We start from the raw sequence: 15,991 nt of genomic DNA on the forward strand, positions 1-15,991 counted from the left end.
GTGTCGGGGGTCTCCGCGGGCGCGGTGGCGGTCACGGGGCCGCGCGGGCAGGGAGCGGTCACGCTGCCCGCTGTCACGTGACCCGCGCGGCCGCGTTACGAAACGGCCCGAGAGCTGTGATTTAAAAACAAAAAAACCAAAAACCCAACAAAAAAACCCCTCCCCTCGCAGGAGCTACCCCCGCCCGCACGAGTACCTGCACGTCTCCGCGCTGCCCGCGAGCTGGGACTGGAGGGACGTGAACGGCGTCAACTACGCCAGCGCCACGCGGAACCAGCACATCCCCCAGTACTGCGGGTCCTGCTGGGCCCACGGCAGCACCAGCGCCCTCGCAGGTACGCAGGGCGGTGCGCTGCCTGCGCCCCCCGCCGCGGGGTTTGGTAAGCGGAGGAAGCGCTGTTGCCCGTCTGTGAAATAGCTGGTGTGACGGCGGGGTGCCACATGGCTGGCTACACAGCAAAACCCGGGGCTGAGGTGTCTGTGAAGGCACCGGGAAGAGGGGGAATTCCCAAGCTGCAGGCGAGGAGGTTTGATTTTAATAGCAGTCAGAGTGAGGCTGTCCCCGCGCTCGCACATGGTGTGAGGGGGAACACAGGCTTGGTTAAACAGCTGTTTGCAGAAGGGCTGCATTCACCGCTCCTGCTACGCCAGTGGTCAGGGCCTGGGGTAAGAACTGGGGCTTCTGCCCTCTTCTAGGAGGTGTGGTGATGGCAGCAGCAGATGCAAATGCAGTTATCAAATCTCCTTCCCTTTTCTGGTACCTCAGCCTGCTGCACTACATCTGCAGCAGCCACGGGCTGCTCCGTGCCTGGATATGAGGAAGTGAAAGAAGTTGCCTCTTGTGGGAAGGGCCCGCAGGGTATTGGCTTCAAGAGCCCTGCCATTGAAATTAAATGATTACCACAGCATAGATAAATCCTGCTTCAGCAGATACCTATCAGCTTTTTTCTTGGGAAAAGGGAAGAAGGGGTTTGCTTCAGGTGGAGAAATATTTTCTCTAAAGAGAATACAGGATGATTTGCATGCAACAGTAACATGCTGCAGAAGTACTGTTTGCACAGGGAGGCTGTAAAAGGATTAACTGTGAAGGAGAAATAAAGGAAACTGTGCAGAAATGGGAAGATAACACAGATGTGAGCAGACAGCAGGAATCATGAAGGATCCATCCTTAAGCAGTACAATGAAGACATGCATGAACCCTGCCATGATGTAGTAAATACTAGGACAGATAAAATACAGCAACTTCTTAATTAGGTAACTTTGGTTAAAACTTAGTTGTGTACATAGGTATACAAGTATGTGCATAAGTATAAAATTTTTAAAAATCAGGGTGTTTTTTTATTTACTCCTGTGAATAGTTAAAACATTCATTCCTTCTTTTGTTGCTAGAACGCTAGGCTGGGATAATGCCTCCCAGTTCTGTCAAGTATTGCTGAATGTTGTTAGTACTAATGGGATTAAAAGTACTACAGTGGCATCAGTTAAGACTATTAATGCACTGTGAGAAGCAGTTTATAAATACTCACTGGGAAGGCTTTGTCAGGTAAGCTAGTTGTTTCTGACAAAATAAGGCAGCAGGGTGGTGATGCCTGTCTGAGATGGCAGGGTAACAGTGAGATGTTGACATAACAGTGAAGATACACTTCTCTGAACGCTTTTCCTCACTTTAAGTTTGTGAAGACTGTCTCAGAGCCAGAGACCAGGGCTGCATGGGCTTATGACTCTCTGCATGGGTTTATGCATAAATCTTTACTCCTGTAAAAGAGGCTAGTGAGAGCTGGTTTTATGATGTGTGTTTGAAAACTCTTTGCTGTCAAAGCCAGGAAACAGATCTGGAAGTTTTCAGAAGCTGTGAGTTGAATTAAAAGAGGTCTAGGGCACTTCAAGGCTTTAAACAGATCTTACTCATCTGCATGTTTCTGCTGAGTTTTTAATGGAAAAAACTTCTAATGGAAACCCACAATAATAACTCGGCCTGCTGGTCTGAGTTAGGTCACGCTATGTGCCTGTCAACAGAGGCTTTTCCAACCACAAGTACTGTTGCCTGCAGTTACAGGTTCAATGAAGTAGACACAGTTTTAACACTAGTTGCAATGTGTAGCCACTCATGTATTCCACTAACAAAACCTAATTTCGTATCCTTACAGATCGAATCAACATAAAGAGAAAAGGTGCATGGCCTTCTGCCTACCTCTCTGTTCAGAATGTGATTGATTGTGCTGATGCGGGATCCTGTGAAGGTGGAGACCACTCCGGTGTTTGGAAGTATGCCCATGACCATGGCATTCCAGATGAGACCTGCAACAACTACCAAGCTAAGGATCAAAGTATGATACCTATTTGCTTTGCTGGAAGGCTTCATCCCAGGTTTAGCGATCTTAATATAGAAAAAAAAAATCGTTTCTTGGTTTTTCAATTTACTGATTCCTGCCTTTCAGTGTAGTACCTGCTGTTTGACTGACAGAGCAGGTTTTCTGTACAGGCCTGCATGTCTGTCTCTTTACTTCAGACAGACAGTGTAGCATTAAATCATGCCCAGACACGTTTGCACAGCTAAAATGTTTTGACTTAATCTCTTAAGTCTGTGATATACAATCTCTAATGTACTGAAATATTTACAAGTGTCACCTCAAGCTAAACAAAGCAGAAGTGTAACCTTTGTCTGGTCATGTATGACTGGAATAGTTTCTGTATCTACAGAGAAGCACATCCGAAACACTTCCTCATCACAGCAATTATGTCTATGAAGTAAAGAATAGTAACTAGGGATTGCAGGGACTTAAAATGTGTTTTCCAGAAAGGAATTTAATTCACCAGAGTGTGTGTATTAGTAATTACTCTTAAGTTATTAACATCTGCCTCAAATCAGTTAAAAAAAAAAAAAAAAAAAAAAAATCATTAATTCCATTGAAGAAAAGCATTCTCTTGCAGTGATAATCTCACTTTGGTTTGTAGAGTGCAAGAAGTTTAACCAGTGTGGAACTTGTGTCACTTTTGGAGAATGCCATGTGATAAAGAACTACACCCTCTGGAAAGTTGCTGACTACGGGTCTGTCAGTGGAAGAGAAAAAATGATGGCAGAAATCTATACTAATGGACCAATTAGGTAAAAAAAATAATCTTGAATGGTAGAAAGTGTTTGCTAGCAATTTGGGGATTGAAATACTTGAAACTCAGTCCAATGACTGTATGTACTTTTCCACTCTAGCATATGTTAGCAGCTCTGCACTAATAGGCAGACTTTAGCTTGTTTGTAGATAAATTGAGCTCTGAAGTCAAAATGCGAGAAAAACGATTGGTTTTTAGCCAGGCCCCTGCTCTGATGACCTTGTATGAAAAAAGCTTTCTCTGTTTTATTACAGCTGTGGAATAATGGCTACTGAAAAGTTGGATGCTTACACTGGAGGACTTTATACAGAGTACAACCCCTCGCCTGTGGTGAATCACATTGTATCTGTGGCTGGCTGGGGTGTAGAAAATGGAACAGAATACTGGATTGTTCGTAACTCATGGGGTGAACCTTGGGTAAGGAAACATGTTTGCAGAATGACTTTAGAGGAAACAGGGGTTTTTCACTTGCAAACAGGAAGCTAGCCTGTGGATAGGAAAAGTAAAACTTTCTTTGAACTAGACTTTCAATTAAAAAATTAAACCAAACTAATCTGAAGGATATTCAGCCAAAGTTACTTGAGTAATGTCAACTCAATCCCAAATACTATCACTTCCACGGGCACGCAGCTCCTGTTATTACTGTTACTTGTAGGCAAAAATCAAGTCACGTACCCGGAATAGATGAGGGGGATGTAAATTCATCAAAACAGTTTTCCCCTTTAAACAAGGTTGCCCTGCGAACCCAGTGTTATACTTCATCTGAGTGAATTCCTAGATTCATGTAAATCATTCATATTTGGCAACAGACCAAACTCAATAGCTTACATTTTCTATAGTTATGTTTTCTAATTCACAATGCAAATTAATTCTTTACAGGGTGAAAGAGGGTGGCTGAGAATTGTGACAAGTGCATATAAAGGTGGAAGAGGAGCACAGTTCAATCTTGCTATTGAAGAGGACTGTGCGTATGGAGATGCTGTACTCCCTTGATTCTATATTGTACGTCTTTCTGTTTAGGAACTACTTTGTTTGGAAGCTTCCCAGCACAATCTTCTTTTGAAAGAACAGCAGTCTAAAACTCTTTCATGGTTCAACACAATCGGGCAGTTCTGCAAAATTAGTCCAGAGCGCAACACACAATGTCTTCAAAGTAAAATAAATACAGAGCTGCCTTTAGATAATTATTTACAGCTTAAAAGTATTTTACCCATGAAAAAAGTGGTCTGCCTTGGTGTGTAGTATTTAAATCATATTGACTTAATCACAGAAACTGTATGTAAATCTCTGTATATTTTTAAAATATGAATTATGTAGACATACTGGGAAGGAAAAAGTATACTCAATATTTGGGTCTAGAGCTTATATTAAATTCTCTCACAGTATTGAGCAAGTATCTCAGTGGTGCAGATGAAAAAACAAAGCAAAGTCTGGATATGATTTATTCAAAACCTAACTCCTCTGTTTCCAATCCTGGTGAAACAATGTTGTTGGAAGTTTCATGTAATGCAGTTGCTTTTATGCAACTACAATGATACAACAGGAATTACTTTCATTAAAAGACAAAGTCTAAACACTTAGTTATTTAGTCTTGTATTTGCTCAAATTCCTTGCTTCAGTATGTGATTGGCTGTGCTATTTTTCTCCTAAAGAGGCAAAGCATAAGTTACCACAACCCTTACCTCTTCACTCACTTTAAGAAAGGTAGCAAATTCTCTTCCTTAGTAACTGGTTCAGTTTTAAGTGGCAAATCAGTGCCATATCAAATGTTACTAACTAACTGGCCTTGTTAATTGCATTTAATAAACAGACTTTCTCTTACATGACTGTATGTGTATTGTGAGCTTATTCATAAATATTCTAGTGTTGTACCTAATAAGCAGTCTCATGTCAGACCAGCTACCCAAAGCTTACCCAGCTTTTACTGGACTTTTTCTTGCAAAAGGGCTGGTTAACAACACAGTCTATTTAGCAAATATCACAGTTCAAACAATAATTCAAGTTAAATTATGCTACCTTTACCCACACTTGAAATTAAGATATGTTACAGAAGGAAGCATCCAACTTCAAGCAAGGGAGAGAAGAAACATTCAGAAGCTGTAGAACACCACTATTAAATGTCAAATCACCAAAACCTTCCATAAACCATCCTCTGAGTTAAAGCTTTTTAGTGGTACAGAAGAATAGACATTTTCAGAAACTGTCTCTATTATCTGTTACCTCCTAGTTGGTAGTTTCTGTGACTTAGCTTGGTTTTATCTGTGAAAGGAGTCTGCTCCTAATCAGGATAGGTTTGGCAGAACAGTGAATATCCATAAAAGAGTAAGACTGCTGGTATCTACAGTGATGGTGTGCAATTCTGATCGTTTATGTTTTGAACAGCACAGCTTTTAGTATTGTGACAGTAAGGACAGTTTCAGACCTGAGGTTAGGTCATTCTAATAAACTAGGCAACTTCAAAGATTGCTTTTCTGGTTAATGTGGCTTCATAAATACAAGAATCATACTCTTGATTAAGTATTTTATCATCTCTCATCCACCATTCACCTCTTAAGCATGTGAGAAAATACTACACATTTAAATCTAAGCAAAAGACAGAATTCCATCTGTCTCCTTGGCTTTGCTTTACCATGGCAAAATGACTCGATAGTGCCAATAAGGATTAATTCCGCCAAGCTGCAGTGCCTGCTGTAACTAACTTAAGTTCCACCGAGATATGAACCTGGTAGTATGCTGATCCTGATCATCATGGAAGCTTTTAGTAGTGAAAAATCATCTCCAAGGACAGGTGCAGAGGAGCTCATGTGTTTTTAGAGGAGGAGATACCAAGCTTGAACACAGAAGAGAGCAAAAGAAGACCTTGTTGAAACAGCTGGCAGATTTGCAGTGGACACAGGAAGAAACTGCTCTTACCACTAAAACATGATACAAGGATACATCCTAAAATGAAGCTCTGTAGGGTGAATTATTTCTGTAGTTAATTCCACAAAGAAAGGATGTCAGGGGCTACAAAAAGCCAAATACGTATGCTAATTTTACTTACAGTGTTACAAAAAAAGTAAGTCTCATGCAAGCTTGAATAGTGAGAGTTAGCTGGAATGCCAGTACATCTTCTACTCAAAGATATGCAAAGTTCAGAACAGCTGCCACAGAAGCAACTTTGGCCCGTTTCAGACTGTCCTTTAAGTTGATTAGAGCACTGTAAGTGGTACTAGGATAAGCTCAGTCATGTATGCTGAGGAAAGGGAGGATGCACTCCTTTTTGTAAGGAGTTAATAATCTATACAATTGGCTGCTGTCTCAAGAATTATCACAGTGGCTTAGAGTTCCCATTCATGAGTCACTGACAACAGAGAACAAAATAATTTCCTTTTTAAATTTACATCCAGTTGGACTTAAAACACCAGTGTCTTTTAGAAAGCAGATTCTTCAGAAAAGAGAGGTGCTTGAAAAAGCACAATGGGCTTGTCTCTATCCCTCATTTTTAAACAAACCGTATTTGCCTGTACAAAGAGAAATCCAACTCAATGAACAGAAAGAGTGGTCTTAATGAAACTGAAAAAAAAATCTCTGGAAAAGACACCTTTATTTAAAGGTAAATTATAATCTTGGGTGTATCCCCCACTGTTTGGCATCAACCAGGACAGAGTAGAGGTAAGTATAAAAAACAAGCCACAACAAGCAGTAATGAAATTTCTGCACACATTCATATTTTTGGACAGCAGTAGAATTCTGACATGGTAATGAAACTTACCAGTAACACCTGATGCATCTATTTAACAAAAAATAGATTCTGAAAGGTAACACGCTCACATAGGATTCATCTGTTTATACAAAACTAACCTTGATTGTTACAACCCCACTTGTGTTACATAAAACATTTTTTTTCATAGCAGTAAATATGTAGGATATTTAGAATTCTAATATAATGCAAACATGAGAAAGAGGCATTGTGGCTTCTCTGCAGCACAGAGCTAATCACACATTGTTTTTTTACAACTCGCAACATCAAAACCTAGAGCATTCAAGATCTAGTCTTCAGAAAACTATCTGCAGAGTGTTTTTAGCAGGAACTACCTTCCCCATTCTTAGGTTTTGTGTATTACACAAAAAAATCACTGACATTCTGCAAGTAATCACAATAATTCTTTGAAGTAAATCTGTTTCTGTCCTTCAGAATATTCAGAGTTATACTGATTTGTGTAAAAGAAAATCCTTCAGTATTATTCCATTTTCCAAATTACATGAACAGTCCTCACATATGAAGCTCAAGGTCACCATGCAAGTCAATCAAATGCCTTTTCTTCTTTGTTTTGGGTTTGTTGGGTTTGGGTTTTTTGGTTTTTTTTTTCCTCTCTGCTGTGTTGCCCATTTATAGAACCTTACTTATGGAGAGTATGGCAAAGTAGTGATCATTCTTGATATTTTCCACTGCTTAGTTCATCATAATAAAGTTAGATTTGCAATGAGCTTAAAAGAAAAAAAAAAAAAGATAAAATGTTCAGTGCATTAATGATTCATCTGTTTGCATGTGGATTTCTGTAATATGTAAATAATCAGGATTTTAGGGTCACGACATGTTTTTGTTTTAGGAGAGGAGTGTATTATGACAGACTACTTCCCTTTCTGTCCTTTCCTTACTACAGTGCTAGTTCTCAAAAAACAGTTTTTGTCTCCAAGTTCCTCACTACTACCCAGAGATTCTTCATCAAAGGTAAATTGCTAAACAAAGGCTCCTAAAAGGGAAGTTAGCAGTGGAAATATCTAGCAGGCATTCCGATTTTTAGCAATACCCCCCCAAACATTATTTTTAAGTTGTAACAAAAACAAATGGAAGCAGGAGTGTAAGGAATAAATGTGACTCACCTATAAATTCAGTGACAGGATCATGTTCACCTTCTGTTTTAATAGTACCTGCAATACTTTCATTCTCCAAGATTGGAAGAAAAAGGTGTACAAAGTCTGAGGTATATGGAGGAGCAATCACATCAAGCACCTGAAACAGCCGACAAAAATGGATTATTCTTCCAGTTAGAGGGGTAGTAGAGTGAATCAAATATTGTTGGTACTACTTTTGAAAGCATAAAGCATACTGGCAGTTGCACTTAAGATCTCTTGTTCTCCATAGAAGTAATTAATTATGTATTCTTGTGGTACTCTACCCAGTGCCTTAATACTTTCTGAAGTCAGGAGTCAGTGGGACTAAGTCACATCCTAGTGAATACTGGTATTACATATATTGCTCAGAATCTGATCTCATATCTGGAATTATTTTTGACTATGAGGCCAGCTGATTTAATATTCTAATACAACTGACATTGAAGTTTATATGTTAGTAAACACATTTTTTGCTGCTGACCTCTGTAACAAAGTATCTGATGAGAGAGATATCTGTATCTAGCTTCTCCAGGCATTTGCGGATATAGCTGACGACAGGCAGGACATATCCTCGACTGAGTAAGTGCACCATTCTATCCAAGAGAGTCTTCTTCAATTCCAGCTGATAGTGCAAGGAGGGAAGAACCAACAGATTAGAAATTCCTCTCAGAAGTGTTCAATTTCTACTGCTCATTTTTATTGATTCAGTATCTGCTATGTTATGTTCTAACCGTGACCATATTCCTAAATTAAACTCTCAGAACTGCTACGACAGCAAAAGCTATTATCTTGAGTAAGTGTAACTAATACAAAGGAACACAAATACTGAATCCTTTGAGAATCACCTGCTCCATCACATCAAGCTGCGAATGTTCTGTTTCAAAGAGCTTGACAAGAAGTTGTAGAACTTGGGGATGAAGCAGCTGATGGCATGTACTGATCTGCAAACAAGACAGGAAAGTCAGATCCTCAGAACTTCAATTTAAAAACTAGTGCACCAGTCTTTATTAGACAAATTTATATTGATGTTCAGTGCCAGATGTGCATTCTTGTAGAAAAGTATTCCATTTCTTTCTTTGACGCCTACATTTTCCTAGCGTAAATAATGCTGAGCTGACAAAACCAAATAATTCACTCTGAATAGAAAGAGATTAATCTCTATATATTTTCTGACGTTCTGCAAATGATAGGCATTCAGTAAAATTCATGCATATCCAGTTACAGGCATCAAAACTGTTCTTACTCCTTATGTACACTTTACATACACTTTATGTACTCTTTATGTACACTTTTACCTCATCCAATAACGCCAGATGAACTGGAGTGTGATCAGTCTGCAGCTGGAAGTATCGTGGTTCTGACACTGTCCAATCCACCCACTTTAATACGCCCATTGCCACCACTGGGAACCTACAGAAAGAGACATCACTTTAGCACAGGAGCTTAAAAACCAAAACAAACAAGAAACCAACAACCAAAAACCCTAGAACAACAACAACAACAAATTCACATTACATTAAAAAACATCAGTATATTCTAATGGTTGCTAGAGTTAGTTTAACTTAGAGCAGAATTCATAAAGCTCAAAAAGTTTAGCTTGAGAAGTTGCCTTCATATCAAGAGTAGTTTTCATCAAGGGGGAAGAAGAAAAAGAAAAAAAAAAGATACGCTGGAGGAAAAATTGTTTCTAAAAGACACTCCACGCTCAGCATAAACTGCAAAAAAAATAGGCAACAATTTATGTATGCACCAAGTTTGTTCCGGTTCATTCAATATCTGCTATTTCATACTTTTAAGAGGAGAAAAATGGACACATCTATTGCTAGGAAAGAATTATTAGGAAGATAAAGTAATGTGTAAGCATGTTCTGTGACACAAGTAGGACAAGTTCTCAGTGAAAGCCAGAATTTATGTCCTCATGAGAAATTCTAAAGAGTCAGATGTGGTCTGAAATTCAGAATTGTACATCTTGACTATTCTACAATGATGTAGAATGCTCTTATAGAGCAGCCCACCAACACACTTCCCTTTAGCAGTACTGCCTCTCCTAAACAAAATAACACTTTTCTTCCAACAACTGAAGCTTGGGACCAGTCTCTCTGCTCACCTGATGCACTGATAGAGCGTGCTCAGTTCTGCAACCAACTCTGATGCTCCTTTGTTCTCATTGCAACACAGATTGTGAACAGTTTCAATGGCTTTTGAAGTTGACTTGAGTTCATCCTTGTTTATGCTGACTCTCTTGTTCTGAAAAATTGCAAAGTTTGTATGCAAGAGATGTGAATATACTGGATGTCTTTGATTATTTAAGGAAAGGAATTGCAACCTGAAATAGGCCTAAGATTACATCAAGTTTCTCAAAACTCAGTTCTTCTGAAACTTGGATTTGAATCTAATTATCAATGACCTGAAGTCCAATGATGTTTGCTTTATTTAATTCCCTAAGAATTACTTTATCCACTTCACAGAATTACATTCCTCTTTCTCTGAAAAAAGCACATATGGTTCTAGTAGCACAGAACTGCTACTGATAACCTTTGGGGGAGGTGGGGGAAGAGAGTAAAAACACTCAAGTGCACTCAGGCTTTTAGTGTTATTTGTTCATCAGGATCCACATTTTTTCATTTCAGTTGAAAACAGAAACACTTCATATTAAAATAAGTAAATCAAGCCAACTATGTTATTTTAAACTGAGCAACTTCACAACCATACATACTTCAGCTCAGTCAGGCCACTGCAGGTAAAAATAGTTATTCACAGAAGTGAACGTTACCTTTTTCCACATCTCTACTACACTGGCTGCGTATGCCAGTATGTGAATGTATTTATGTTTGTGGTCCTGGTTGATCTTAGCACCTGGCTTAAACAATGACTGCATGAAGAGGTCCAGAAAGGCAGGTACACGAATCTGTGAAAAAAATGGTTTATTAGAGCCTGAAAATTATGGGAGGTGTCTAAAAATACTTCTGATACACCTTGCATAGAAAGAGATATAACACATCCCCCTTGAGTAGGTTAGCCAGTTTTCTGAAGAGACCCATACTTTTGACAGAAAGGAAAAAAAACCCTATATTGTTAAAGTATCTAAAAGCCACCATTTGTTACCAGAACCCACACTAGAACAAGGCAGCGAGAAAGGTGAAATGTGACACTTAGGCCTTCTTACAAGAAATTGCAAAACTTCATGGGTTTTTAAAATTTTTTAGTTTTTGTTAAAATATGTTAATTAATTCCTTAACATCTTTATCTCTTATGGAGAAGTTCTTTAATTAATCTAATTATGTAAAAAAACAACTTGGAATGATTAACAAAACTCAAGAAGCTAATGCAAAATAGAATACAAGTAGTAGTTTCACATTTAGATGTTACTTAAAATTGCAGAGGGATGAGTCCGAGTGCTAACTTCTATTTTGTGTCAATACAACACTTAGCACAAGACCTCACATTTCTGAGTGCTACTGTAATAGAAGTTTCAGAGGTTATAAAAAGATAACTACAAACCAGTTCTACTGGAGGTGGGTCCATGCTTGTAAACATTTTGAACAGGACAGTGATATCTGCTGGATTCAGAGCTCCTTTGGACAACATCGCACCAAGAGCTTGACACGCTCGAGGATAGGAGGCTGCAGTACCCAATGCTAAAGTGATCTGACTAGCATCGTGGCCCCTAGGTGAAGAGTAAACATACATAGCAACTTATTAACCTGGACATTTTAGTTTTAGATTCACTGAGTAACAGGGCATGTCCTATGGAGTGTAATGCCTTAGGGCAGAACCTCTTATCCTGGGTAATTACAGAAATCAACCTGTATTTCCCTTGTTTGTTTCTAAAATGTTTGTAGAATAATAAATACATATTTTTCAACAGACAAACTTCAATGCTTTGCTCTTCTGATTTCAGCTCTCCCAGTACAGAATATTGCATTTTTCTGTTTTTCTACAAGTTAAAGCCTGCTACAAGAACTGCTCTGTTGCAGTTAAGAATTCTCCTTTTGCTGGTAAAAGGCAATCAATAATAAGCAAAACCCAGCAGTTTATAAATTCCAGCAACTTACATTTCACTAATAATATAACTCCCACTTACTTCTCATGAGCATATCGCTGAACCTCCTGAGCAATCCGTCGGACAGCTGACCCTCCTTGCTCTTCTTGAGCTAATATGGACATCATAGATTGAGCAAAAAGGTAAGTGTGTTCTCCGTGGCACACCATCTTCTGTGAAAGCACACATCAAAAATCTTACCAATCAACAAGAAACACTCAAGTATGCTTCTGTGATTACACTGCTGTAATACCAAGGATTCAACTAAAATCTACTAATCAAAAGAAAAAAAAAACCACAAACAACTAAACAAGAAAACAAATACAACAGCCAAGAAGAAAGTACAGAAACCCACTATATCACTATGCACTGATACCATGCAAGAAGAAATGGCTAAATTGCGAACTTCTGTTTCCTGAATGTCAAAACTGAGAAAAAATTCTATCCTACTTACACTTAGTACTTATTAAATGTTGCAGAGAAAGTAAGAGAAGTACAAAGCCATCTGAAAGTCATTATGCTATTTCACCACTCAGAACATATGCTGGGTTGTTTCAGGTGGCAACTTTCACACTGACATGGATGATAAAAGGATTACTTTAATTTGCCAAGGGATTGACTAGACCGATCTTTAGATCTTGAATTAAATGTGAAAGACAACAGTTGTACCTTCACCTTTTTACAATCCATTCAATAAATGTAAGAAGTGTCACGTAAGCAACCCAAAGAATTCATAGTCACAGAATGAGCGAAAAGCATAAATTTTGGGGTTTTAAACTCAGATATACCTTCTCTCCATAAGATTTTGTAAGAGTTGATAAGATGTCAAGATTCTTCACAATCCTAAAATGATTTGTATATACTAACCAGAAAGGAAACTACCATTTTCTTTCCACATAAAAAGAAAAAAAACCAAAAAGCCTTACAGCAAACTCAGGGAGGTTTTTTTCAAGGTTTTCTTCTCCTCCATCTAAAATTGTTGCCAGAGATGTACGCAGGACTCTGGAAAATACTTCTAGTTGCTGACATGCTGTTGAAACACTGGTTATTTCCCCTTGATATCCAGCATCAGATATAAGCTATAAAAAGAAAAGCATCACAGAAAACCTGTATTATTTGCATCTGTATTTCAGATATCCTAACAAATACGGAAGAACACAGAGAATGTAAGATTTGCCTCTGTGTACACTAACTGACTGTGTACACTAACTGTAACATCTTTTAGACTACAGGAAAGGTAACTGATAGAGATGTAGCAAAAGAGAAGTAAACCACAGGATATAAGAATATTTTAGAGCACGGCAAGATATAACATTCTTTCCCTGTCATAGGAAGGTAAAAAACTGAAATGTTCCACTACATCAGAAAGCCAGATTTTTCAATTACAGATCTAAGAGAAAAAAAACCCCAAGCATCAACACAACAAAAAACTCAAAAAGGAATAATTCAAACTGGGAAACTACACTTACTACTTGCAACCTGTAACACAATTCCTCCCACCGATGTGTACCTGTAGTGTTCTGACATCTGAATAAGCAGTATTAGCAAGAATACATAAAAGATACAGGGAACACCACAGCCAGTATGTGATGCCAGAACAAAGAGCCCTTTCTGGATATTCTCATTTATTAGACTTAATACTACCTTCACAGTAAAATTAAGCATTAAACAGTCGGGATGGGCTTCTGCCAACTTGTAAAAGAGATCTCTCCATGTAGTATGTGCTATCATTTGCTCAAGCCAGGCTGGAGTCTGAAAAAGATCAGAGTAATAGAGAGAAACGTAAGGAATAACTAGTTGTCAAGATCACTAAAAGTAAGCCTTTTACCTCTCAGGTAAACCTCCTGTGAGTTGTTATACAGAACTTTATTACAAAGGAGGATGAGTTCAAAGTTCTCTAAGCCTCTGAGGACTCCAGTGGGATACAGTTGGTTTTCTGACACCACTTATTTCTTAACTAAAGAGCTTTGAAGATACAATTTCCCTTCCCCCACCATCTACTACTCCATCAGATGAAGACGTCTGTGTAGGATCCACTCAGGTAGAGATAGCAACACGGATTCCATGCACACCTCTCCTTCCTCTGTAAAGATGGAATCTGCTTTCCGAGGGTCAAAATGCTTGATAAGTAAGCTCTTTAAATGGTTTTCTACAGTCTCCTGAACTTGCACTGGCTCAACACCTGTATAGAAGGAACAAAAGACTTGGCAGATGCAATCCAATCAAACATGGCAGCAACATCTTAAATTTTTCAATGAGAACAGAAACTACTCAGAAATTTATCAACACAGAGAAAATGAGAGGAGAGCCATCAGTTCTACTGTCAAGCCACACTGATACAGACAAATTTACAGATTCTTGATCTTTTTTCCTAAATGCTTAGGATCACAGGCAGGTCATACTAGTCCTTTTCTCTTGCTCTCTTCATAAGTGATGCAAACAGCAATGCCAGTTACCTCACAAGACTGTTACTGGGAGAAATACCAAAATGCACATATCTTAAACACAAAAGGGATACCATGGTTGGTGCACAAGCCCACCTTAGTATAGACCATTCTTTTAATATATTTGCTATCAGTAGCTTTGACAGTATACTACAAAACAATATACAATGTAGTAACAAGTCGTTCTACATTTCTGAGATCAGAGCATAGTAATTCTGATAATTTGTCAACAAAAGTTTATACCAGCTAAGGGGCAAAGTGACCACAAGATAATGTCAAACATGTCCTGCAAGAGGCTATTGAAGAATTCATAAGCAGACTGGTAACAGAGAATTCTTGTCTCAGAGAATACAGGCATCTGTATGAGAACCTTCCATCTAACCACTGATCCACTAAAAGGAAATAATAGCTAGTAATAAGTTAATTGTTTTTCCAATATTAATTATATAATACTATTACAGAGCATCAAGTATTGCTAACAACATCTACGTAACAGTACCCTTGTGCATGAAAACAAAAAAAATCCTATGCAGTTGCTTCAACTATATTACACTTTATAATGCAGTTTGTAGGCATTTCAAAACGTTCATGAACAGATTACTGATTCTCTGAGTGGAATAAATGTATTATTATAAAGAACAGAGTCACATATGCATACAGGATAGTTAACTTTATAATGATCCACTTCCTGAGCATGATCAAATTTGCCACCGATTCAGATATTTCTGACAAAAGACAGACTATACACCCAAATTATACAGTATCACTTATCATACCTGTTTGAATGAGCCACTCTGCTAGCAAATTTACAGTCTGTGCCACTGCAGTGTAGTTTTCAGAGAGGAGCTGGATAACATTCTCTGGAGAACCTCCTGCTTGGAAATACCTGATGAAAGGATTACAAAAGAACTATTTGAAAGTTGTATTAAAAAACAAAACAACTGAACTCTAAATAAAGGGAACACAATAGCATCATTTACACATTTTCACACACGCTTCCACACAAAGTGACAACACCGCACCTAAACACGCTGAACGTACACCGTAACACACACAATAAGGTTACACTCACCTCTTTAGCGTGTTAAATATAGACGGCTCCATTATATAGTCAGGGGTTGAAAATTTCTTCAGGCATTCCTGCTGGACTTCGGCATCATCTTCTCCCTCCCCATCCTCATCGTCTTGCTATTTTCAAGCACAGTCAAGTCAGCCACCTCTCTTGTCCCGTTCCCCCCCTACACTCCCATATTTAGGCTATTTTTGCCCACAGAAACTCAGACACCTCTGGTCACTACAGCAAGCTACTACCCAAACACGACTTAAACACAGAAGGCGCAAAACCAAGCCCCGTCTTGCAGCTGCTCTCCTCCGTTTTACCCCGCTCACGCCCCAGGCCCCACCACAGGAAGGCTGTCCCGGCCCCTTTACGCCCGGCGCTTTTCTCCTCCGCTTGGAAACCCGAGCGGCTCCCCCCGGCCGCAGAGCGAGAGGGCCCGGCAGCTGCCGCCGGCCCCCC

General features: G+C 39.0%; 2 protein-coding genes across 4 annotated transcripts; one reads left to right on the forward strand and one right to left on the reverse strand.

Moving 5' to 3' along the window:
• Positions 1-25: 25 nt before the first annotated feature.
• Positions 26-4,929, forward strand: CTSZ (cathepsin Z; the record flags this gene model as incomplete). The annotated part of the gene is made up of 5 exons (XM_026862307.1): positions 26-335; positions 2,148-2,327; positions 2,956-3,106; positions 3,363-3,525; positions 3,988-4,929. Coding segments are annotated over 5 exons (918 nt in total), but the record flags the coding sequence as incomplete, so codon positions are not given.
• A 2,506-nt stretch (positions 4,930-7,435) lies between these two features.
• On the reverse strand, positions 7,436-15,765 carry NELFCD (negative elongation factor complex member C/D). 3 transcript variants are annotated; one of them, XM_026862198.1, is made up of 14 exons: positions 15,545-15,760; positions 15,249-15,358; positions 14,101-14,210; positions 13,673-13,780; positions 12,955-13,107; positions 12,071-12,201; positions 11,488-11,653; positions 10,760-10,894; positions 10,094-10,233; positions 9,282-9,396; positions 8,832-8,927; positions 8,468-8,608; positions 7,975-8,104; positions 7,436-7,578 (listed from the first exon to the last, which is right to left on the reverse strand). In XM_026862198.1, exons 1-14 carry the CDS (start codon positions 15,574-15,576, stop codon positions 7,544-7,546), a joined length of 1,602 nt encoding a protein of 533 aa, XP_026717999.1. In that variant the 5' UTR covers positions 15,577-15,760; the 3' UTR covers positions 7,436-7,543. The 3 variants fall into 3 exon arrangements, with proteins under 3 accessions (XP_026717999.1, XP_026717998.1, XP_026718000.1); XM_026862197.1 differs by lacking the exon at positions 7,436-7,578 and having other exon boundaries at positions 7,585-8,104; positions 15,545-15,765; XM_026862199.1 differs by lacking the exons at positions 7,436-7,578; positions 14,101-14,210; positions 15,545-15,760 and having other exon boundaries at positions 7,585-8,104; positions 15,249-15,360.
• Between the last annotated feature and the right edge of the window lie 226 nt (positions 15,766-15,991).

This window comes from Athene cunicularia (assembly GCF_003259725.1).
Source record: "Athene cunicularia isolate RWA chromosome 20 unlocalized genomic scaffold, athCun1 chr20_part1, whole genome shotgun sequence".
Classification (NCBI taxonomy): domain Eukaryota; kingdom Metazoa; phylum Chordata; class Aves; order Strigiformes; family Strigidae; genus Athene; species Athene cunicularia.

Bases quoted from the DNA above. Each gene is read 5' to 3' on its own strand.
- NELFCD (XM_026862197.1), bottom strand. From the start codon at position 15,576: ATGGAGCCGTCTATATTTAACACGCTAAAGAG. The intron at 12,202-12,954 runs GTAAGGCTTTTT...GTGCTTTCACAG, and splicing joins AAAACCTCCCTGAGTTTGCT to AAGATGGTGTGCCACGGAGA. The intron at 9,397-10,093 runs GTGAGCAGAGAG...CTCTTTCTGTAG, and splicing joins ACGCTCTATCAGTGCATCAG to GTTCCCAGTGGTGGCAATGG.